Below are 26,626 nucleotides of genomic sequence, written 5' to 3'. Positions count from 1 at the left end.
TTTCAAAATTTTAACATAACATTACATTGAACTACGGGCAGAGATGAATGAATCAAAATACAGACAGTTCAAATCGAACGATTCCTTCCTCGAGTTTTGCGCTAACCAACACATTTGGCCTTCCATTTTATTTATATAGATAGACGATATTAGAATGCGTCATTTAGCCTGAAAATCCATTTCCGCTTTCAAACAAAGATTAATTTCGTCAGCGCAAACACCGAATGGACAGTCAACGCTTATCACGATGTAATTGTAAAACAATTGAGAATCCAATTTTGCGAATCAGAAAATTCGAAAGTCGGTAGATTTTCCTTCAAAGTTTTCCGATTTTACTCTCCGCTATATTGATCTAGAAGAAGAGATGAATAAACCCATACCTTGCTTTACGGCTTAGATACGTTCCACGAAAATCAGCCGCAAAGCGAAAAGCCGTATAAGGAACCAATTATTCTAATACAAATTTATACAAACTCAATCAGGTCAGTTTCAAATTTGTTAAATATATAACATGGTTTATCATTCAAAATGCATTTTATCCTTTTATTTTTATTTCATTTAAATCAAAAATACATACATAACATGAACATAAAACATACAATACATACAACATACATACATAAAAACCAACAATAATCTATAAACAAAAATGAAACACTTTCATGTTACATAGAATATGTGTATAATATTTTTTTCACTACCGTACAAAAATGATTTTTGAACCAATCCTAATTTTTTTTTTGCCGTTATAACGAGACATTTTAGGCCGTAAATCGAAAACGTGCCTGAATTGAAGATAGCCGTTATAGCGAAATGCCGTATAGAGAGCGGCCGTATAGCGAGGTATGGGTATACAACAAAATAAAGACCACTCATATCGGAGCATCCCTTCTTCGAGTTTTGCGCTTACCAACACATTTGGGCTTCCATTTTCGTTAGCGCAAACATCAAATGGATTAACAACGCTTATCATGATATAGTTGTAGAACATATGCGAATTCAATTTTCCGACCTTCCTTAGGAGCTTTCCAAATTTTTTTTCAATTTTTCTCTCCGCTATATTGATCTACGCAAAGAGACGAATACAACAAAATAAAGACGGCTCAAATCGAGCCATCCCTTCTTCGGGTTTTGCGTTTACCAACACATTTGGCCTTCCATTCTTATTTATTTAGATATCCAAAAGAATCACAATGGCTTGGTCATAATCGCAACTGTGACAGGTGTCCTGATTTTCAACTCCGACCGGATGGTATCCCTAGTACTGGGACTTTCATCTCGTTGCGAAGAAAGAGGACCTCGTCAAGTACTTTGAGTCCGCCGGGTACACCCATGCCGGTATGTATAATAACCTTACACTTCTGGAGCAGAATAAGATCATTGAACGGAAGCCTGGTTACGGCCGTCCGACGGTGCTACGAGCTCGTGAATTGCGGCTGAAGCTAAAGCAGAAAACGGAGGGAAATGTGGCTACATCGTTGCGGATCAGAGCAACGAGCCAGATAGTGGTAAAATATCATCGTGCGGGAATGTAAGTCAAGACCAGCTGTAAGAAATCGACAGAATTTGTTATTCCAATGAGAGTAGTAGAAAATCAAGGTCAAGATTAGAATCACGCGTCATTCACTATTTTCATTCATTGCCACTTTATAGCTTCTGGAACAGTTAGCGTTTAGGTTTTATCGCTTGAAGCGAGCATGTGTTTGGCTCAGCTATAGCATTTATAGTTTAGAAGGTCACGGGGCGCCCGCTTAACATAGAACCAAAACAAACCATAAAATAAGCGAACGCGCGATCGATCATAAAACCAACGGCCGGCTGTGGCTGGAACTAAAACAAAGGATCATTCATTCGATATACGCTCTGAATTCTTGACCGAGTGACGCATAGAACTTTACTATATGAGAATAGAATTTTCTCCTTCATTCCCGATATTTGACCTAGATTTAAGATATATCATGTCAGCAAAAATCTTGTATAAAAACTCGACCATATCTGAATAAAGGAAGTAGTTTGAGGCTGCCTTCCGCAGCCATAAGTAGTTTTAAGCGAAACTAAGACCAAGTGTTGGTCCTTGAAATATATCACAGTCTTCAGTCTGCTAACGAGAGATCAGCAGCATCCAGACTTCCAACGTCCGTTGCAATAATTGTATAATTTGCGCGCGGAGTTCGTGAAGATCTTGTTCTCGTTGATCCTCCCGAGTAGTAGACGTCGGCAAACTGTTCAACTTCTGTTCGTCACGCATTCCGTATGGAATAAGTGCGGAGGCAGTTGAATCAACTTGTCGAAGGGATAAAATCGATAGATTGTCTAAGTCCCGTTCGTTACGCGTTCCGTATGGAATAAGTGCGAAGGCAGTTAGTTCAATTTATTAATAAGGAATATTTCTGATACACTTCCGTTCGTTACGCGTTCCGTTGGGAACAAGTGCGGAGGCGGTTTATTCAGTTTATTCTTGAATAATTTCACTCAACACTCTACTTCAAATCGATAACGTGCAAGCCAGATTCATTACGGTTGATTCCTTCGCGCAACCGAGTTTGCTGCTTCGCCGCACGCTTACACCAGCCATGTCGGAACGACAATCTAGGACCCAGAAACAAAGATTGAAAGTGATGGAGAATGATTTTTCTCCGGTGAAGTGGACGCCATGGTCAACGAGACTTATTTTAACGCCGGATGGCAACGACTGCTGCTTTACGTCCCCCACGAAGAAGGTAAATTACGTGAAGTAAAGTCCCCATACCAAGCTCCCAAGCTCCCTACCCTTGTGTGGCTAACTATCAGCGAAAAGAGGATATCAAGGCAGCCTTTCTTTCGTTCGGGACTTGCGGTGAACAGGGAGATTTACAGTAGAAGGTGCCTGTCGGAAGTTGCCTCCTTCATCAAAAAGAGAATGTGGTGTTTTGGCCGAACCTGGCCTCTGCCCATCACGTGAGTAAGGCGCCGTAGGAGATTAACCGCTTGAAGATAGATGTTGTTTAGGAGACCGCCAACCCTCCGAACGTCCCCCAGCTGCGGTCCATTGACAATTTCAGGGCAAATCTGAAGCGAAGGGTCTACTCCAACAATTTCGTGGCGAAGACGGAGGAGGAATTAATAAATAAAGATGCGCAACAGTGGTATCGCGAGAACGAAGTAAACATCATTGATCAAGAGATTAACCAACCAAACTGTTCGGACTGTCCGCCAAATCGAAATGTCCAGTCATTCAATAAGAAGAGTGGGAAAATGCTACTTCAATGGCCAGACACTGAGAAAAAGCAGCCGATGAGATTGAACGCAGCCTGTGCAGAAGTTCCGTATCGAGCTCAAAGTTCAAATTTTCATTTGAAAGGTTTGAAATCCCAAAACCAACATTGTATTTTTGAATTACAATAAATACAGAACAAGATATATCAATTTGAAAGCATACGGCGAGCTTCATCTCTCTTGATTTAACATTTCAACGTTTAAAGATACATAAAGAAAAATTGTAAAAAATGGAACTGCGAGCCATCCAAACTGAATCGCAAAAAGATTTACTAATCAAACTGTGTGTGCTGTATTATTTATTTCCGTTCTCTTGATTATGTTGATAAAGCAGTTCGAATTTATTAAATATTAGTTAACAAGCCAACAATCCGGGTTTTCGGGCTTTCGATCTTGTAACCAAACCGACAGTTGTTATTGTTCTTATTAACGACGTATAATAAAATTCACGCACAAACTAACTACAACAATATTGTCTCTGTCTATGTACACACGGATGCAAGCTCGATATATAACTGCTGAAGGAATTGTGTTTTCTTATCAACTAGTCCTACCAATATATGTTAACTCTTTACCTGCTGCTGTGGCTATTTATATACAGTAGGCTTTCGTTATTTTATTTGCTGAAAAATTGCTTAAGTTTTTTCAAAGGTGAGAATCTTCTTTTTCCGATGAATTTATTTAGTTTATCGTGTAAGAAGTATATTCAATACAAAGCATTTGCATTATATCCGAGCATGGTCGTGTTGAATACTTCTTCGAAAAAAAATCAAGCGCATGTGTTCGTACTAATTGCATTTGAATTATATGAATGAGTTTTAATCGTAGACTAACATTGTACTTCACATGGAATTTTAGGGGAACCTATTAATACAGTATTAAATGTATACTCTTATACGATATTTCCTAATAGAAAAAAGGACTTAATTTAAGTTTGTGCTTTTACACTAGTAAAAATTTCAGCTACAAAAATGTAAAAATAAAGCATTGCGTAGGGCTCTTCCGACTGTCATTAGTTTTCTTTTGTATTTTGAGAACGTTATTCATACTAAACTCATTTAAACTGTTTTTCGAGAAGATTCTAGTATTGATCATAATCAAATAAAGTAATGGATTTAAATAAAAACCCACAAAGAGTTTTTAATTGTTCTCCAGCTTTTATGTTTTTGATAGCATTTCGATCAAAAACGTACCACAATTTTCTACTCGTGATATAAAAAACAGAAACGTCTCAAAAATCATTCTTCCAGCGAATGAAAAGTACAGTATAATTATCTGATCTCAGTTCAATTTTTTCATCATCGAATGGATTCGGACGTTAATTCGGTTATCGAAATCGAAATTCCGGTAGCTTTGTTGAACCTGAAGAAGCAGTTGTTTTGCTTCCGATGTTGCTTCGGTTCGTTGCTGTTTCAGTAGCAACATTGCTAGTTCGTAGTTTGCAAAAGCAGAAATGTGAACATCCTGCTGAAGCTCGTCTTCTCGCATCGCGATACATTTCCGATATGAATCAATGGCTTCGTCGAACCGCTTCAAGCATACCAAACAAGCTCCCAGAATCAAGTAACTCAAGCCGACAGATGGTTCAATCAGTTCATCCGGTGGTACATTGCAGTCCTCTATAATAGTGGTTAATGTAGCTTCGCTGCAGCTGTTCAACGCATTCCACATGAAAAGCATCTCATAAGCCAACAGTTTCCAGTAGATACAGTTATACTTTTCCTTTTCAGTATCTGTTCTTGGTAGTTTCAGGCACCTTCGGAAAATATACTTCTCGATTTGACTCTCTTTCTGACTTGATCTGCCAACGAGATCCGCTATTTCTAGGCGCCACTTTATTAGCTCGCTGAAATATCCATGGGAGCCCTGGCAGATCACCGTCAAGTACGCGTAAAAGCTTTTGGAGAACTGACTGCAGCGCCTAAAATGATCAAAATATGTGTTGGTTTATGATTATGTACTAATTAGGAAGAGTACCTACCGCAATTCTTTGAAATTGTTCATGGCTGTCCCATAATCCAGTTGAATAAGTCGACACCATCCAATCTCATGCAAACAAAGCAATCTAATCTCTCGCTGAACTGAGGATCGATATGCGATCTCATAGGCCTGAATAGCTTCCTTGATGTTGGACTGAAATTCAATCAATGTTTGGATCGAATTGATAACAAAAATATATAACGTTTTCTTCTAGAGCCATAATTTCATTACCTTCAATCTTTCAACGCGTCCTCTGAAAAACAAAAACAGTGACGATTTTGAAAATTGCTCGCTTGTTTCGTCTATCAACTCCTGCGCGGAGTGAATCTCGAAATTTAAGTTCGAACCATCCACTGCAAAAAACGGTGTGACAATTGTGAAATACCAAAGCAGTGCCAGCGTTGAAAGTGGTGCTCTCATATCAGTGCTAGCTTTCGAATGCATCAGGCAGGCAATCCCCATTTTGCGATCTCCTTCGAATCCCAAGAAACTAATGAGTTTCAGCAAACTTGGAGGTAAGAGCGAAATACTGAGCTGGAAGACACCATAACCAAAACTGACCGCTCCCATTAGTCGGCTTATATCCTCCGGGCTTATTTTGCTAACAGAAACAATTATAGATTTTAACACCATACATATTCTAGAACGCCACCGTTTACCTCTCCTCATTAGTGCCGCAGGTTACATCCTGACTTGATGGTTCTGGGGGAATTCTTGATTTTAACTCCTTCCAGCCATTACGAGAGTGTAGTTTCTTGTTAAATCCCTCAATATCCAACTTTAGCTGATCTCGTTTCGTATTGGCTCCAACCAAAGCCGTTTCCGTCGTATTTCGTTCCATAATAGGATCATTGCTGGAAGCAATCGAGGCACTGTCGCTGGAACACATTGTTAAGTCAATTCCTTCAAAATTTGTTGTAAGGCTTTTTTTAACACTACCACAACTACCGGTTGAGGTACTAGTGCTGCTGTTTTCTTCAACATTCGGCATCTCGCTTCGATCAATAGTTGAGCCTTCGTTCTTTTCCGAACATACCGATGCTTGAGCAAAGAAAAGTGTGCGTGATTTGCACATATCTCGTTTCAGATCATCTGTAGACGAGTGGCAAACATCGAGCCGAATGCTACAAAAACAGGAAGTAGAGATAATCATCAAATAATCTACACAAAAACTGCAATCTCAACCTTCTATAATCAATAACATCCGGCGATTGAAGCGAAGAGTTGGGCACTGTCCAATCAACCGAAGATGGTGTTCCCAGGTCCAATGTTGCGTTCTGAAGATTATGTCTCAACGGCGCCTGCAGACGACCATCGCAAGACATCGTCTTATTGTACATCTGATAAATCTGACTGTATGTATGCTGGTACACCTTCCACGCTTTCCGCAAAAGCCATCCACCCTTGACGAAACCGCCAATATCTTGGCTCAAGGACACCAGAATCGCTAGACAAAGTTGAGTATCTGCCAAAATTATCTGCTCTTCCAATGCATCGGCGAGCGATTTCCGCGGTTCATCCGCTCCAAACAGCTTCGTTCGCATACTCTTCAGCCATCCAATGTCACCGGCGCACATTTTCTCCAACTCTCGCAGCATATTTTGTGCTTCATTCATCTTTTCTGTTTCCCACGAAATGACGGCATTCTGGAATGAGAATGAATTAGAGAGATAATAATAAGATTCAGTGGCGTCGACTGGGGTTGCGGAGGGGGCGGACCACCCCCGGGTGCGCGATTTTAGGGGTGCAAAATAAAACAAGTTTATATGAAGAAATTGAATAATTTGTTTTCTGATGGGGGGTGGGGGTGCAAATCGGCTCTTTCGCCCCGGGTGCGACACAGACTCATCCCTGGGTGCAAATATTTCTACTTTTCTGGCGGAAGGGGGTGCAAATCAACTCTTCCGCCCCGGGTGCAAAAGCTTCACTCGACGCCGCTGATAAGATTGAACTCAGTTCGAAATCACAGAAACATTATACAAATAGAGCATAGAGCGATTGTGTCATATTTAGCCTAACGATAGCTACCCGAAAGACATTCACCCGAATGTAACAAATACCCGAATGCGACAGATTGCCAAATGTAACGTTTACACAAATGCAACATTTATCCGAACGCAACATTTAACCGAATGTACAATTACAGCTATGTTTAATTAGAAGGTGCTTTGATACTTAACTACACCCAAAGTTAATTTTTAGCACATGTTATATCATCCCAATTGATTACATTGAATGAGCTGAAAAATAACGGAAAATGTTCTACTCCCCAATACATGTACACCATTTGTATAACATATATGCTAGAGCAAATATGAGCGAGCGAAACAGGAGGCACATTCAAATGAAAGCACATGAAAGCTTTTCGTATAGTTTGCCAAAAATACGGCCCAGACAGAGGAAGATATATTCTCGTTCATGTTCTTCTTTATCCTCTTAGAAAACACTTTCCAACTTCATTTTGTGATGAGGTGTAACATTAACACGCTTCTATATAACAGCGCTGGCAGCTATATGGGTAGCGTGGTCGTGTGAAATAGTTTTGCATTCCAGCCGGCCTTGGTTCGATCTCCATTGACGTCGTATGGAATTTTTTTTTGGCACAATCCCAAATGAAATGACAAAAGAAAACAGAAAGAGATGTCTGCTCGCATACATACAAACCATTTTTGACGTAGGACTACGTCTAACCGGAAGATATAGGGGGTGAAATGGAAATCTAGGCACTGAACAAGTAGGAAAAAATGCAAGATTTGTAACGCTTATAACTCGAGCATTTCTCAATAGATCGCAAAGGTTTTTTCATCAATTGATAGGAAATATATCTACGCATCTATCATAACGAATAACATTTCATTTTTCTTGAGATAAATAATTGAATAATTGTGAAATATCAAGCATTGTCCAAATGCACTATGTGCCCATTTTTGATTGGTCCATTTTGTGCTCCTCAAATCGTACGGACCAAAACGGGCAACCACAGCAGCAGCGAAATACAATGAAGCACGATTGGAAAGGAAAAAGAAAAATATGAACGAAACATTGGTCGCAGTCTCACACATGCGTAATTCTCGAGCCAGCCAGTCAGCTTAAAAATCCCCGCTCCGCTGCCGTAACGATCATTCTTTGTGTGGACACCGACTGGACAACATCGTTGCTGGACTAGCTGGACGGCGAGGGATCGAGTGCCTTTCTCCAGGCAAGAGGGCGGAGGTGGTAGCGCTGGAGTAGAGTAATAGAGTAGAGTAGAGTTTTCAAAGGGCCTTTCTCAAGGCTAGAGACGAATGAACTGCAAAAGTATAAAGTCTCTATAATACAATACCTTCCTTCCTTCCTTCCGTAACGATAATTCTCATTCAAACCATACACCACATCGTTTCGCATCACATCACATCATCAAACTAACACAAGCAGCCATGTCTGGACATGGCAAAGGAGGAAAAGTGAAAGGAAAGGCAAAATCCCGCTCGAACCGTGTTGGACTGCAGTTTCCCGTAGGTGTATTCGCCAATTGCTCCGCAAGGGTAGCTAGGCCGAGCGCGTTAGTATCAGTGCACCAGTCCACCTAGCAGCCGTTATAGAGTTTCGGCTGCCGAAGTGATCGAGTTGGCTAGCAAAACTGCTCGCGCTTTGGTTCGGTGGACATCAAGACCTCAACAGGCAGACGCAGAAGAAAAAAAGTTTGTTGATTATACAAACTGCTTTGGTGGCAAATCCAGAACAAGGCGGCATCGAGGGTGTTCGAAATGGCTTTTTTTCAAAACCACGAGTACTAAGTTTTCTAAATTGGAACCATTCCATAAAACACGGCGCTTATCAGGGCCATTAAACCTTTCAAAAAAGAGTTTACGAAATACAGTTCAATGCTTTCTCAAATAATATCCCAAATAATAATAAAACACAAATTGATTTTTTCATAATTTGTTGACCAGGATCTGATGAGTATGTGAATTTGGCAGTTGTTCTGAGCTTATTGATAGTTGGGGACTTTCCTGATTATTCAATTTTCACCAATTCTTAAATTGTGTACAGTAATTTACAATTAGTTTGACATTTAGCTAATTGGACGGACATGTAATGCGACATATTTAGTTGGACATTTTTGTAAACATAGAGATCCAAATTATGACCCCACATTGAAAGTCGACACTGTACCACTGTTCACAAAGCTGGATGGGAAGAAATTTTCCAACTGTAAAAGCTGTGGCGAGTGGCAACAAATCGCTAAACAGGAAGGTTCAGCCGAAGAAGATGGGGATATCGAGTGTTAACAAAACAATAAACTCTTTAGATTGAACATAATTTTGTGATCCTGAAAAGGACCCTTTTTAGTCTGCATGTGAATCCAACGAGCGAACAAATCGTAATGAATGTATTTTATTGCCATCGCTGCCTTTTAACGCTCATTCGTTCGTCTCGTTGGACTCGCCCCTTTGGCTAAGTCTGCCGATTTGTCTCTATCCTGTGAGTGTGTACAGCTAGAGTATAAAACACGCGGACCCCAAAAAAATATCTTATTTTCTTTCAAACCGTAAACCCTTGTGGTTGTCCGCCTTGTTTAACATCGCATCGCATCACATCATAAAAAGAAAACAAGCAGCAACGTGGACGTAACAAAGGAGGACAAGTTAAGGGAAAGGCAAAGTCCCACTCGAACCGTGCAGGTGTGCAATTCCCCGTAGGTGTATCCGCCAATTGCTCCGCAAGGGTAGCTAGGCCGAGCGCGTTAGTACCAGTGCACCAGTCCACCTAGCCGGCGTTATATAGTTTCGGCCGCCGAAGTGATCGAGTTAGCTGGCAAAACTGCTCGCGCTTTGGTTCGGTGGACATCAAGACCTCAACAGGCAGACGCAGAAGAAAAAAAGTTTGTTGTTTATAAAAACTGCTTTGGTGGCAAATCCAGAACAAGGCGGCATCGAGGGTGTTCAAAATGGCTTTTTTCAAAACCACGAGTACTAAGTTTTCTAAATTGGAACCATTCCATAAAACACGGCGCTTATCAGGGCCATTAAACCTTTCAAAAAAGAGTTTACGAAATACAGTTCAATGCTTTCTAAAACAATATCCACAATAATAATAAAACACAAACTGATTTTTCAATAATTTGTTTGCCAGGATATATTGAGTATGTGAATTTGGCAGTTGTTCTGAGCTTATTGATTTTCTCCCAATTCTTAAATTGCTTCTAGATTGAAAGTACAGTAATTTACACTTATCTCGACATTTAGCTAATTGGACGGACCTGTAATGCGACATATTTAGTTGGACATTTTTGTAAACATAGAGTTCGGGGTCCAAATTATGACCCCACATTGAAAGTCGACACTGTACCACTGTCATCGCAAATGTTCAATTACAGGTTAAAATTACCTCCAATCCGATACTGAGTGGTGGTAATGCGACGTGCCATTGAATGTAATTTACTGTAAAATATGTCACAAGCTGGATGGGAAGAAATTTTCCAACTGTGAAAGCTGTGGCGAGTGGCAAATGCAATCGCTAAACAGAAAGGTTTAGCCGAACAAGATGGGGATATCGAGTGATAACAAAACAATAAACTCTTTAGATTGAAAATAATTTTGTGATCCTGAAAAGGACCCTGTTTAGCCTGCATGTGAATCCAACGAGCGAACAAATCGTAATGAATGTATTTTTCTTTCTTTCTTTGTTTTTAAGAGGCTTTAAACTTTGAAGTTCATTCGCCTCTAATGTATTTTTTTGCCTTCGCTCCCTTTTAACGCTCATTCGTTCGTCTCGTTGGACTCGCCCCTCTGGCTGAGTCTGCCGATTTGTCTCTATCCTGTGAGTGTGTACCGCTTGAGTATAAAACACGCGGACCCCAAAAAAATATCTTATTTTCTTTCAAACCGTAAACCCGTGTGGTTGTACGGCATCGGCATCGTGGACGTAACAAAGGAGGACAAGTTAAGGGAAAGGCAAAGTCTCACTCGAACCGTGCAGGTCTCCAGTTCCCTGTTGGTCGCATTAACTGATTGCTCCGCAAGGGTAACTAGGCCGAACGGATTGGTCCCGGAGCACCAGTATACCTAACAGCGATTATAGAGCTTCGGCCGTCGGAGTGCTCGAGTTGGCTTGCAAAACTGCTCACGACAATCAGAAAACCCGCATCAAGAACAGAGCAGCTTCGGTTCGGCGCTCATCAAGGCAACAATTAGTTTCAGTGAGTGGCAAAGTGTTTCTCCGGCACGTCGCATTAAATGTAATTTACTGAACAACATGTCACAAGCTGGATGGGTAGAAATTTTCCAACTGTGAAAGCTGTAGCGAGTGGCAAACGCAATAGCTAAACAGGAAGGTTTAACCGAACAAGATGGGAATATCGAGTGATAACAAAAACACAACACCAAAGGTTCTTTTCAGAACCATCAACATATTCATAAAGAGTAAACAGTAAACTAATCCATTTTTCAGGTAGATAGGTAGGTATTCACGTAGGAGAAGAAGGAAAATATATATTTAACAAAAGCTGTCCCCTTTGCATAGTCCTACGTCACTCCGGTTATGTCCCCGACATTACCCACCCGTCTTTTTTTAAGCTTCTAAAACAGCTCATTATTTGCGCATTTGACCCTCCAGCACACGATGGCATCATTTTTGCCAAAGATGAAATGTTTTCAGCCAAAGCTAGTTTGAGTGTAGCTGTCTCGCCCAAAATGGATTTTTTGTTATCAATAACTTTAAACATTCACGTTTCTGGGTCCAATCGCAGAACTGTTCATTGATTGATCTTTGGATTGACCCTTCTTATTTTTCTATAAATTTCCTAGTACTTCTACCAAAACTCGTCATTGTAATATAAAATTATTTGCAGACACAATCGTTCAAGATTTTTCAATCACTTGCAAATAAACGTGTTATTTCGGTTGCACATGTTCGATATAGAAAACATAACAAAATGTAGACATCTCAAATCGGACGATTCCTTCCTCGAGTTTTCGCTTACCAACACATTTGGCGATTTATTTTTATTTATATTGTTATAAGATATAGGAGCGTGTTTTTCGCCTGAAATTCCATTTCCACTTCCGATCAAAGATAAATTTCATTAGCGCAAACATCAAATGGACTAACAACGCTTGTAATTTTAGAACAAATGGGAATTCAATTTTCCAAAATTTTCCATTTTCCATCATAGTTTTCTGAAAATTTTCAATCGTCATGTTTGGTTGGAATATTCCATAGGGAATTCAAACCATCATTGAACATTTCTCGTACCCAAAAACCCTCACATACCAAATTTGGTTCCAATTGATTGATTAGTTCTCGAGTTATGCAGTAATTTGTGTTTCATTTTTATAGCAGCCCCCACCTTTGAGAGAAGAGAGGAGCGTCGAACCACCATAGAAACGTTTCGTGCCCCCCAAAAGCCTCACATGCCAAATTTTGTTCCATTTGCTTGAGTAATTCTCGAGTTATACAGTAATTTGTGTTAAATTCATATGTCGGCCCCCCTTTTGAGAGGAGGTAGCAGTGTCAAACCACCATGGAAACTTTTCTTGCTTCTTAAAACCTTCACTTGCCACATTTGGTTCCGTTTGCTTCATTAGTTTTCGAGTTATGCGGAAATTTGTGTTTCTTTTATATGACAGCCCCCCCTTAGAAGAGGGAGGAAGTGTCGAATCACAATAAAAACATTTCTCGCCTCTAAAACCTCCACATACCAAATTTGGTTCCATTTGCTTGATTAGTTCTCGAGTTATGCAGAAATTTGTGTTTCATTTGCATGGCAGATCCCCACCCCCTCATCTTTAGAGAGGGGGAGGGGTCAAGAGTCACCATAGAAACCTTCCCCCGCCACAAAAACCCCCATATACAAATTTTCACGCCGATCAGTAGTTTCCGAGTCCATAAGAATCAGACAGACAGAAATCCATATCTATATATATTAGGGTGGCAGCGAAAATGGTCATGTAAAATTTCAAAAACCGACCATGTACATTTTGTTCATTGGCCCAAAAAAATGACCTGTGCAAAGTTTCAGCTCAATCGGACATGATTGAGAGGTGCCTCAAAGCGTTCAAAGTTTTGATTTTTTGGTCTTCGAAAATCTTTTGAGGGGGAGTAAAGAAAATTTGGAAAATCGATTTTTTTTCGATGCCAAATGACTTAAAAATGCATGAAATGTCGAGATCTGGTGTCACGGAAAATCAAATTTTTCCACTTTTTTCCAAAACTTACTGTTTTCAAAAATTCATAACTTTTGAACTACTGAACCGATTTAGATGATCGTTATATCAAATTGAAGCTATATGAATAATTGAAGCAAATTGAAGTTATATCAAAATTGAATGTTGGATTTAGGATGGATTTTATTTTCGTAATTATTGATTGCAGTAGTTTTTTATTGTTTTCATGGCTTTGGACTAGAGGGCGCTATATCTTTTTATATTTTTTCTTGAAAGCTAAGGATTTTTACATAACATATCTCAATATCAAAGATGCTATTTTTTTCGTTTTTGAGTCATGATTTTTCAAAGTCAATCAATGGTTTGAAAAAACTATTTTCCCCCTTTTTCCGCTACAAAAATTTATAACTTTCGAACTACTGGACCGATTCAGATGATCGACATATCAAATTGTAGCTTATGAGTTAGTTCTCTCTGGAAAAATATTTTTTCGTGAAAAATTTGGATCTCCGTTTTTGTAATTATTGATTGAGTTAGTTTTTCTTAGTTTTCTCGGTTAAAGATAGAGGGCGTTATATTTTTTAAATATTTTTTTCTGGAAAGCTTCTGGTTTTTTTTACATAATATATCCGAAAATCAGAGATGTGTTATTTTTCGTAATCAGTAAATCTCGACGTTTCATGCAATTCTAAGACATTTGGCCTTAAAATTTTTTTTGAAAACCCCGATTTCCTTTACTCTCCCCTTGGGTGATATTTCGATTTTCAAAAAACTAAAATGTTGTGATATACGACAATAGTAAATGAAGTCCGTATGAGCTTATATTTTGCAGAGGGTATTTTATCGTGCAAATCAACATTTCGCAGGGATTCCCGTATGAAAAATCGATATGACGATTTTCATTGGCACCCTAATCCATACGTTTTGCTTCGTATTCCGAAAAAACGAAACGTTCCAAAGCGTCGATTTTTCACAAAAAAAAATTCGGGATGACAGTAGATCTCGACGTTTCATGTAATTTGAAGACATTTGGCATCCAAAAAAAATTCGAAACCCCAGATTTCCTTCACTCCCCCCTTGGGTGATTTCTCGGTTTTCAAAAAAATCAAACTTTGACCGCTGTGCGACACTAATAGTTGAAGTCCGATTGAGCTGATATTTTGCACAGAGTAGTTTTTCGTAGGAATCAACATTTTTAATCAAGTTCGCTTTGAAAATTCAAGGGTCACTTTTTTCCCATACATCCATTCGCACTAGAGATGGGCAAAACGGTTCATTTCAGTGAGCGGCTCAGAGCCGTGCGCTCAATGAAAAGAGCCGGCTCATTTGAGCGGCTCGACGGCTCTTTTCAAGAAATGGTTTAAGTGCGATTCACATACAACATCCATGTCACGTTCACGTTCCGTCCAGTCACGTTGCGTCAATTATTCTTCCAAGCAGTTCTTATGCAAAGATTCACATTCACCGGCAACGGCAACTTCGACTCGCCGTTGCTGGTGTATGTGAATGCTTCTATAGGAATTGCATGGAAGAATAATTGACGCAACGTGACGTGACGGAACGTGAACGTGACGTGGATGTTGTATGTGAATCGCACTTTATTCGGATTTGTAAACATGGAAGACATAAAAAATAAAGTTTAAAACAATAATCCGTGCAGAGTGTTGGGGCTGCAGTGGACTGTAATTGCGCCGGTCGATAAGGGTGCTCGCGTTCCCAGCGGGAACCGAGCCGGGTGGGAGCAGGAACCGCTGTGTTCCTTCCCAGGCTGGCAACTGGGCCAGACTCCTTGGGTTGGCTTCGCCTCATGAAGCCAACGTCGCAGTTAGACTGGACTAGCATGGCTAGCAGCAACCGCTTGAACTCGATGAGCCTTGAGAAAGGCTTTCTCTTGAAAACTCTATTTACTCTATTTATTGCGGCAGAGATGGAGGACTGGATGTTCCGGCGGTCGGACGCAAACACCGGAAACAATGGTTTTTCACACTATCATTTTTATTATTACTGTTTTCTCTTTATATTTCCTATTTCTAATTCACTTCGATCTTCACTGTTCGATGGTTGGAGGATGACTGATGATGCGTTCCGCAGTAGGCGCGTCACATTTATGATGTGGCACCGGAACGGGTTTCTTCTTGCCGGCGGTGCAACTTCTTACTGCCGACGATGCAGTTTCATTGCTGCTGCTGCTGTTGTTGTTGATATTCTTGCTGCTGCTGCTGCTGCTTGCTCCGATGTGCACTGCACCACTGCTCACGCAAAACTGAATGCCGTGCCGCGACAAGCATTGCATTTTTATGCCGTCGAGCACAGCGTGCTTTAGCGATGGCTGGCTCATAGTTACAATGTGGGAGGGGTAACTCGTGGTGTGTGGTGTGGTGTGCAAATTCTGCATGCCGCGAGATGCTGTCACTTCAGTTCGGTCGGTGTGGAACTGAACACAGAGAATAGTAAAAATATTACTTTACTGAAGGTTTTCTCTGATATATTTAAATTTACAGCTTATATTGAAATATGAATGTTATATTTCAAAGCAAAGATTAATCGAGCGACCGTATGCCGTCCGACGCTCGCTAATGCTCGGTCAAATCGAACTAAAGGATCGCCTCATATGTTTCAAACTAACCGGGCAATCAGTAGAACACAGGTTTGCTTGCGAGAAGCCGCCGCTTCTGACGGTGGGTCTGCGGGCAACTCGGATTGCGTCGCCTCGGCAGCTTGGGGCCGCCTCGGTTCCTTATCATCGTTAGATGGGTACTTCGCTCCCATTGCATTTTTTCTGTAAGAGCATCAAACCACTATGACCATTAGTTTGATCTATTGTGGCCCCCATTGCATTGACCTCAGAATAAATTTCATTATGGAGAAATAAATTCATATAAAATTACCAATTCTTTTCACATTTCTAAGACATTTATGCTTTATGTTTTCCATGTTAAAACAACCTGTTTTCCAAAGCCCATGTTCATATCTAAAAAATCTGTTAGTCTTAAAGAGCAATACAGGAAGGGAAGAAGACGGCATGTTAATTGTGCCTACACTAATTTCTGAAAAATAATCAGCGAAGTTTCCCGCATCATTTTTAAACTTCCGCATTACAATTTTTCAATCTACTGCGTATTTGTGTTGCCTTCTCATGTTGTATTTATTGAATCATTTTTATTATCAAGAGTTTCGACGAAACTCATAACCTGATTTGTTGGAATTTGTTGGAACCGCTATGTGAATAATAATTACTGATTCCCTTATGACTCTGCATTTTAAAACCTCTATAGTAGAATCAATCAAAAACTATCCATTTTTATCTCCCGGATAACCATCTCATGCTTTAATGAGTAAATATTGAGGTAACAATTCATCACGAGCACATATGGTGTTTTCTTTTTCTCAAAGCTATCGATCTCCGTGTGTAATCTACAATATTGTCCAATTCTCCTTATGTCCCTTTTTCATCATGAAAATATGTCAGTAACAAATCCAGAATTGACGATTATGAAGGTTTCGTTATGTGTTTAGTGGATTGGAAAGGAATCATCTACTATAAGTCACTTCCGTACGGAAAAACTCTCTGTTTGGAATCTAACATCAATAATTCGACCGTTTGTGCGCTCAGAATCGACTAGCTTTGATCAATTGGAGAGGAAGGCCACACATATCTTTATAGTCCGGACCTGAGGTGAAGTAATTACCACACGTTCTTGTCTATAGTGAATGATTTTACTGGTGAAAATCCAGTAAAATGAAAAGATTTTACTGGTGAAAATCCAGTCATCTGTCCTAGTTTTTGTCCATTGAAATGAGGGTCAGAGATGAGAGATGCATAATGGAATCACCTTCGAAATGGCCATAAAACAAAACAGTGCATATTTGACTACCATCGAACCATTATAATTATACTAAATAAAGTCTTGAAGTTACCAATTTTCTATTTCCGCAGCCTAATATATCTCTATGTAGAATAACTAGAAATACTTTAACTGGCTTCCTAAATTAAAATTCATCAAATGACGAGCTAGTGTCCGATGATCTTGATAGTATTGAAGTTTTGATATGTTTCCAGATGAATGGTGCGAGACAAATTCAAATCAAATCATTTTTGACCGGAAGTTGGGCAAAATTTTGGCTATATTTATTCTGTTTGTGGATATGTAAAAAACTTTAGAATACCACAGCTTGATATGATCGCCTTTATACTTTGTTGAGACTCGATACATCTGAGAAAAAACATGTGATACAAATTCATACGCTCCTTTACTTCCAGAGATTCTTTTCGTTATTTAACATTCCATAACCTGTATTTCCCGCGTTTTAACATATTAATATAGAAGTGGGCTGCTACTTTCCAAGCATCATTCAAGCACGATTTAGCTCTTCACTACTTTTATTGTCATCCACTTGTTTTAACATGAGGTGCTCTTCAGCAGTGAAATTTTTTATGCATGTACATTTTTTTATTTAAGAATACAATACAAAATCCAGACAACTTTACCCTCTATCTCATTATCGGTGCGCATGATTTGCAACCAAAATTATAAAGTCTAAAGTTTCTTCTCGAAATTATGCCCCACAAAAACTAAACTTCCATTCACAACTTACCATAAAAGCGATGAAAGTATGACCCGCCACAATGTGTATACTGGACTGCCGATTTTTGAAGCACTCTTCGGCGGCTTTCGGCTGATTGTTGAGCCAGAGTGCAATCCCTTGTTTGATGTATTCCCAGTCCTGGAGCTGGTTCGTATCCTCTGCTGATGACGAAGCCATCTCTTCCTCTGTCACATATATCTAATAATTACGCTAGCAGAGCCGGTGGCGTAGGATTGCTTAACGTTTGTGCAAACATGAAGAAGCAAGCTGAAAGCAAACAATATGAGCTGTAGATATGTTAATGTCAACAAGCAATTGTTTCTAAAATGTTCTATCTTGGAGAATCTAGAGATCCAGAAAAAAATCTTATGTCTATGTGTTTTAGCTGATTTTTTTTTTCAAGCATAATGATCCCATCTCATTGCCATATCATTGAATTACTTGTGCTCTCCAAACAAAGAACAAAAGCTGGTTGTAATAATATAATGTCAACCAACTTGTGAATAAAAATTGAGGCATTATTTATTTACCATGTGTAATCACTGTGAATGACCACGTTTCAAACACCGGTTGGGGACTGCAGCTCATCATTTACGCTTCTCCTGTAGTATTCCCGTGTGAGAAGATATTGTATAGGACTTCATAAACAGCACTTGCAAATATTAGTGAATATTTACCCGGCGCACCATGGCTACTACCGTTTGGTAACAATAATGACACTGACACGATAGCAACCAAAATTATCCACTCAAAGTTCAGAGAAATATACAATATTCCCCATAGAACCGTAGTTAAAAATAGATATGCATACTAGTTGGACGATCAATAATATAGTTAGACATACGCGTTGCCTTCGCGGAATACAATTTCTGCGACAGACATTTTCGGCTATCATTTATTGCACTGTAGAGGTAAAATGCATTCCGTCTTCCATCGATGCACTAGAGGAACTTCGCCGTCTCGAGGAATACTTTTCTTTTCGAGATGAAATTTCTATTCCAATTAACATCAAATAACAGGATACGCATTAGGGTGGCAATGGATGTTGGAAAAAATTCCATCATCGAATTTCAAAAACCGACCATGTACATTTTGTTTATTGGCCCAAAAAATTATCTTCGCATAGTTTCAGCTCAATCGGACATGATTTGGGGGTGCCTCAAAACGTTCAAAGTTTTGATTTTTTAATCCTCGAAAATCTTCCAAGGGGGGAGTGAAGGAAATTTGGAAAATCGATTTTTTATCAATGCCAGATCACTTAAAAATGCATGATACGTCGAGATCTGGTGTTATCTCGAAAAAATCGAAATTTTGAAAATAGAAAATCGACTTTTTGGGACTTAGCCTGAGAGGCAATGAAGGTATGGAAAAAATAATTATCGAATTTGAAGAACCGACCATGTACATTTTGTTTATTGGCCAAAAAAAAAATGATCTGTGCAAAATTTCAACTAAATCGGACATGATTTAGGGGTGCCTTAAAGCACTCAAAGTTTTGATTTTTTGGCCACTCAGGCTAAGTCCCAAAAAGTCGATTTTCGGCCAAAATTTTTTTTCGATATAACACCAGATCTCGACGTTTTATGCATTTCTAAGTCATTTGGCATCGAAATAAAAATTCGATTTTCTAAATTTGCTTTACTCCTTGGGAGATTTTCGTAAAATGTCGGTTCTTGAAATTTGACATAACCATTTTCGCTGCCGCCCTAATACACATGTATCTGTGCAATTCGGAATTAATTTCTTTGGCGAAAAACATGTTTAGGTAATTCTTAACCTGAAAGGATTTACATATATACATCGAAAACCCCGAAGAATGACCGGTGTTCATTGCATGATTTGAACAATCGACTCTAGCATGCGAATTTTCGAACACGGATAATTTAATCCGACTATAACGGTGTCTGAAAGAACACACCCTGGAATCGGTGAGAATCGTTTACTCTTATCTACGAGCGTATCACAGGTTATAAAGACTCTACGTACATTAAATAGCTGACCTGAACAGTCGATACGAGTATTGATGGAAAGAGTGCAACAATCACCCGCCCCAAACCGGGACGTTTGGAGACATTGGTACAATTCGGACTGATTGTTCAGAATTTTTTAGACCATCTAGAGCAGCGGTACTCAACCTTTAGACGTAGAACTACGTCTTTCATTAAGGGTGCCAAATCATAAAACAGGTCACGTTTTTATGAAATAAAATTAACGTTAATAACTATTTTTGCCGCGAACGGATTTTGACAATTTTATACCAAACGAATCGGAAATTCTCTGAGATTTGTTTGATATGCTACATTACAATTCCATAGTCTGTATATGGTTTAAATTGATGAAAATTGGAAGCATTCCCATTTCCTCATACATTTGTTTGGTCCATTTGTGTGCTTTCCCGAACAGAGCTGTCAAGAACGAGCAACTTATCGACGAGCAACGAAGGGAAAATCGTAAGATGTGAAGCGAACAAAGGATAACAAGAAGAACGAAGGGGAATATTTGCCTAGAGTATAAACAGTGGATCTCACTGAGGCAAACTTTCATTCTTCGTGAGGAAATCGACTGAACAACATCGTTGCTGAGCGAGCTGGACGGCGAGGGACCGAATGCCTTTCTCAAGGCAAAGGGGGTGGAGGAGTAATATGATGGATAAAGTAAAGCTTTCAAGGGCCTTTTTGAACGTTAGAGACGAATGAACTGAAGAAGTTTAAAGTCTCAAGCAAGGAAGGAAGGCAAACTTTCAGTATCGTTCTGTATTCAAAGCAATGACAACCGCTTGTTTTTCCTTGTTTTGCGTCATCACATGTCTTCGTTTCGGATTGAGCTGTGGACGCGACCAAATTACTCACTCGCTGATGTCTCTAGCATTGCAATCATTGCATCAAACTGACGCCATTGCATTAAAGTTCTGAGCTACACAATTGTGTGGGGAATCATCAAGCTAGGCTATCGTCAGCTCACCAAGAAAATAAATGTTCTGGAATTTTGTCAGTGATTTGGTTTCGCATGACGGTAGGAAAACTCTCTCCACAAAGGATGATAGCTAAGCTTATGTAGACTGGCAATATTAACAGAAAGGGCTTCTGTTGAGCAGAGCGCAGAACGGAGATAAGTGTGTGTATATTTAGTTGCTTCAACCCATCGATGTATGGATATTTGTGTGCGTACGTGCGTACTTCATAACCCATACGTAAAAATAGTTCATCTTCGCTACGCTGAAACCCCATTTGCTCCCGTGTGCATTGGCCCTGTAACGATGCAACAAACGCATATTTTTTTGCTATGGGAGGGAAATATTTACGCTAGGGTATTAGTAATGAATCTCTGCTGAGGCAAATATTCAGCCTTTTTCCAAGCAGTTAACATTGTTTGTTTTCTGTCATCAATGCATTGAACTGACGCTATGGTGAAGCAGGTGTTAAGGTTGTGCACCAAAATTTTTTTTTTGGGGAATAACATATTATTCAATAAGTTATATTAAGTTATTAATTTATTTGGGCTCGCGTGCCAGTCGCAAAAATGCTTTCAACTAGGATTGCATTTGTGCTAATCTTGATCATAATGAAGCAGTGCTACTCTTTTCAAGGTTGTTGAGATTAACAGATAGAGTTTATTTCGTTTATTTAGTCACCAAGAAAGTAAATGCCGTTCTGGAATTTTGTATGTGATTTGGTTTCGCTTGCCAGTAGCAAAACAATCTCCACTAAGGATGACAACTACGCTTATCTCGAGCAAAGTATTGTTCTGCGAGCACAAGAATGAATCATCAAACAATTATCATCAAATGATTCTACAATTAAAAAAAACATTTCAGAGCGACCAAACTGGTAGAATGGTTATTTCAAAATTTTCGTTGCATTATAAAGTAATATCCGCAGTTATAAACAAGCGACTTGAATTAAACCACAGCGTAGTTCTACGTCAACAATGCGGTCGTGTCTTGGACACAACCTCCTATAATTTTTTTATAGGGGCCACAAACACGTGTTAGTCATGGCGTCGCCGCAAAAAAAATGAAGAAGGATGATGACCAAGACGCGACCGCATTGCTAACATAGAACTACGAAATTATTGCCGACAAGAACGAACATTAAAGAAACTTAATGATAAAACTCTTTGATACAAATATTTGATAGCAATGCACGCAATGCATAGCAATGCATTTCACGAAGCAATTTGAGTAGACTGTCAAATTAATTCTAAGCATTCACATGTGCTATTGATTGCTCGCTGTCTAGAGCCCTGAAACTGAAATGCCGATCTTATATACACAGCCATTCCATGTCAAACCGATATAGTGGTTCTCAGATTTTCATAAAAAGTGGTAGTTTCGTTCATTATCGCAAACTATTAGACCCGTATTTTTTTATTTTTTTGTTAGGGTGCCCATTTTCATTTTAGAGTGATCCGAAATATCGACTTTTTTCCCTTTTTTCCAAAAATGATAACTTGTGAACCAATTCGACTAGACTGGAATAACACACTTGCCAATTATTACAGTCTAGTCGCATAGAAATATTGAACGAAAACTGAAAACATGTTAACTTTGAAAAATCATAACTTAAAAACGACCTCTCTGGTATTCGGAAAAAACAAATATAATCATTAATTATAAAAACAAAATCCATGTTTATTCAAAGTGTAATATTTTTTTTTTCAAACAAGACTAGCTCATTGGCTTTAATTTGATATGTCGATCATCTGAATCGGTCCAGTAGATCAAAAGTTGTGATTTTTTGTGGTGGAAAAAATGACAAAAAAAAAAGATTTATCGGGCCATCGGTTAACTTTAAAAAATCATAACTTAAAAACGAAACAAAACGCCTCCCTGGTTTCGAGATATGTTATGTGAAAAATCCTCAGCTTTCCAGAAAAAATATTTAAAAAAATAGCGCCTTCGATCCCGAGACCATGAAAACTATAAAAAACAAATACAATCAATAATAACGAAAACATAATTCAAATTTTCTGCAACTGTAGTATTGCACTAATTGGCTTTAATTGATTATGTCGAACATCTTAATTCTTTAAAAAAAAACTCATGATTAAAGATGTACATTAGAGGGCCAATTGAAATGGTCATCTCAAATTTACGAATAGAAATTCTTGAAAAATGTTGATTACCTAGAAAAAATATACTATACAACATTTCAGCTCAATCGGACTTTATTTACTATTGTCGCAAAGACGCTGAAGTTTGAGTCTTCCTTTTTTCATCATCTTAACTCCGAAATTCGATTTTTGATAATATCCCTTGGTTGATTGTACGGGTTTCAAAAGATTTAAACTTTGACGACTATGCGACTAGAGACGTCGGTTAATCGTTCGATTAATTCAAATAATCGAATATCTGCAATTTTAATCGAGTAATTTTGTATCGAATAATGAAAAATAAAAAAATGAATACATCAAATAATTATCAAGTAATCGCGATTAATGAAAAAGGAAACTATTTTTTTTTTAAATAAAGTGTAAAACTTGTACAATTATCATGGTGTTTTGTCGTAATTCATCGAATATGCCAAACCATTTACGACTGAAGTATAAAAACAGTTCCCTGATGGTGGAGGAGACTGGGAAGAAGAATTCAGCGTCTGCAGGAGTAAAGACGGAATTCAAAGAGGTGGTCTAAGCTCCCTCTAAAGTGGTTGTATTCAAATTCAGAGTGTCAAGCAAAATATACCCTATTAGTGGTCAATGATTCTATAAATATATTTCTTTTATAGTAGTTATAGGAACCAAGCAGGAATTTTCAAACCAATATGCTATTTCAACAACATTTTTAAGAACAGGTAATTTAGAATAGAAATCGAATATTGAAAGACAGTTATTCGAATGAACCGAATATTTGAAAATTGCCCCACGATTAATCGATAATCGAATAAACGAAAAATGTAGACATCTCTATATGCGACACTAGTGAATAAAGTCCGAATGAGCTGAAATTTTATATAGGGTAATTTTTCGCGGTAATTAAAAACAGTCCCTTTCGAAAATTCGAACGTCACTTTTTCCCCATACATTCATTGGCACTCTAATGTGCATAATATGCAGCAAAGCAAAAATTAAAAATTGACATTTTTCTCTAAAATATTTTCACGTAATTCTCGCAGCAGGAATTGTCTTTCCTAGCTTATGTGTGAATTTTCATGACATCTCGTTTATTTGTTCACAAACTACAGTTGTTTAAGTGTCACTATCTGAGCATTCGTATGGGAAATGGAAAAAGAGGAATATCGTATTTTGATCAAACTTTGTTTTTTTGATAGAAAGCTCCTAAACAATCAATGCAGTGCTTGACGAAATGTTATTCCAATGGATGAATCGATGGACGCGCAACCAATGTGGCTACGAAGACACCCACCGGTTTGTTGTTGATGTATCTCAAAGAATATAAAATTTGCAATAAATGTTTTAATAGAGTGTTTTTACAGCAAGTTCAAGTTGACATCACTTTTTGAGATGTGCACCATTTTGATTGCTGTCGTAATTTTTTTTTTTTGTTAAATTTGGTTTGCCATTTTATCATGGACAGACTGACACCTGAACAACACATGCAAATTGTGCAGATTTTCACGAAAACAATAGTTCAATTAGTTTGTTGATCTCTTCGCTCATTGTAGCAATTAATTCGAGTTACCACGGATCGTTTTCAGACCACTTTCACTCTACTACTCTACAGTGATCGAAGATTGGATTCCCCCATTGGACTCCCTCCGAAGCAGCAAAGCTAGTCAGCCAGCGAGATAGCCAGCACTTTTTTTTGTAGTTGAATATTTAAACTTGGCCATGAATATTCAAACAGGTAATCCAAACGCTTTTTCTCATCTCAGCAGAGAAGCGAAATTAATATTTGACCTCCCCCCAAAATCGTGCAGGAAAAAAATTGTGGAAAGCTGAAAGAAAAAAAAACAAATTTGTAATCAGAGTGTAAGCCATCTCCCAACAGTGCTGTTCGGTACAATTTGTGACAAAAAGGTCATTCACACTAGAAAAAGCTTCCGATTCTCCTTCCATGCTAAGACGAATAATCGCCCATTTCTATGTACATAGGAATGATTAATTAGTCTTAACATATAGCGGACAGTATGCTGTTCAATTTCCTAATGAGAAACAATTCTAATACAGCCGTTGCGCCAACTTTTACAACCATCTCAAACCACCACAAATATACCTAAATTCACGAGCAGTTTGCAATCAGGTTTATCCAGAACAAAAAAGGCGTATTGATTATACCGGTTTTTCGTGTACACATTCCCCTTGAATAATCCTCGTAGAATTGGTATAACCCTGGGTCTATTCTAGTGTTGTGCCAATGAATAGCCCGATATTGTCAAATTGATAATTCTGTCGGCGAGCGAGAAAGTTGGACCTAAGCCACATTACCCTCATGAGACACGCTAGTTTCAGACATCAGCCCTGACATAGCCCTTGAAATCTCGGAAAATAAGCTTAGAAGCTTGAGTGTGAAGGATAAGCAAAATAACAAACAATTACTCGTTGAAAATATATATCTTCCTCGCAGCACTACTACCACATACAAGTAGATTTCTCGAAAATTAACCACCCCAACATATCAAAAGACACGTATGAGACATAGCGAATGTAAAGTTCAGTGCCATTTCAAAACTGCACCACTGCACTTCACCTTCCTTAATGTTTTGAATACTTGCACTATGATGACGAATGTTTTGCACAGCCCGAACATTACACAGTCCGCTCTGTACGGAAAACAAGGCTAAACACAATAGATACCTAACCTCTATCTCTATCTACAAACGGAGCATAAGATGGGGCGAAACAACATGGAAAGAAAGTAGAAGCACTGCTAGGCAAAGGGTGTTGATGAACATTCCACACCCAACATGACTCCATGCACTGATTATATCCTCGCTTGCTTACAAGGAACAAAACGATAAATTCGATTAATGGGCAGTTTACGAATGAACTGGGACTTCTTTCTCCCTATGGCCACGAATTCCATCACGCACCTTCATGACACTCGAGTCCACCGAAACACATAAGCTTGATAATTAAATTGTCCCCTCAATACCCTCTACTTCCGAAAGTGCTACCCGAAAACATTGCCACAAAGAAATTACGGAAAAGGAAAATACATAATTTTCTTCGAGGTTGAATTTCCACGGCACTGCGATTCACATGACAGCTAACCCACAAGGACTTACAACGAATGAGAGCAAGGATTGGTTGAACCTACCATATGTAGTGACAAAAACAGTATACCAACGGCTTTCTCTCTGCTCAGCTGAGCACTGAGGAGCTTTTCTTTTCATTCTGTTTTGCTATTGGTTTTCGCACCAAGCTGCCGCTTCTCAGTGTGAAACACGTTTTGTCGCCGCCTGAAGGCAGTTGTCATATTCCAATTTGATGGAGGCGCGTGGTCGTTTGTAAAATATGTGAGCTTTCGTTCCTTTCTTTCCCATTGCGCATCATTGCCATTTGGTTTTTGTTTATTTTGCAATGACTGGAGTTCGCTATATACTGCGTTTCATAACTATAGAACCACTTCATTTTTCTGAGTTTCCAAAGATATGTAAAATGTCGGTTGAATTGAAGTATGTAATGTGGAATACAATAACTATGTTCATTTATAAGACTGGCCATTTGAACTTTATTGTTGTGCTCGCGCCTGTGGC

General features: G+C 38.8%; 1 protein-coding gene across 5 annotated transcripts; it reads right to left on the bottom strand.

Annotated features, from left to right (window-relative positions):
• Positions 1 to 686: 686 nt before the first annotated feature.
• On the bottom strand, positions 687 to 26,148 carry LOC129776647 (tetratricopeptide repeat protein 39C-like). 5 transcript variants are annotated; one of them, XM_055782407.1, is made up of 9 exons: positions 26,087 to 26,148; positions 18,647 to 18,779; positions 18,500 to 18,571; positions 17,979 to 18,236; positions 6,421 to 6,881; positions 5,895 to 6,359; positions 5,467 to 5,836; positions 5,237 to 5,388; positions 687 to 5,176 (listed from the first exon to the last, which is right to left on the bottom strand). In XM_055782407.1, exons 4-9 carry the CDS (start codon positions 18,144 to 18,146, stop codon positions 4,537 to 4,539), a joined length of 2,256 nt encoding a protein of 751 aa, XP_055638382.1. In that variant the 5' UTR covers positions 18,147 to 18,236; positions 18,500 to 18,571; positions 18,647 to 18,779; positions 26,087 to 26,148; the 3' UTR covers positions 687 to 4,536. The 5 variants fall into 5 exon arrangements, with proteins under 5 accessions (XP_055638382.1, XP_055638379.1, XP_055638381.1 ...); XM_055782404.1 differs by having other exon boundaries at positions 25,961 to 26,147; XM_055782406.1 differs by having other exon boundaries at positions 18,647 to 18,962; positions 26,087 to 26,137.
• Positions 26,149 to 26,626: the final 478 nt, after the last annotated feature.

Source organism: Toxorhynchites rutilus, chromosome 3 (genome assembly GCF_029784135.1).
Source record: "Toxorhynchites rutilus septentrionalis strain SRP chromosome 3, ASM2978413v1, whole genome shotgun sequence".
NCBI lineage: Eukaryota > Metazoa > Arthropoda > Insecta > Diptera > Culicidae > Toxorhynchites > Toxorhynchites rutilus.
The sequence above is the reverse complement of the archived record's forward strand: the minus strand, read 5'-3'. Positions and strand labels throughout refer to the sequence as shown.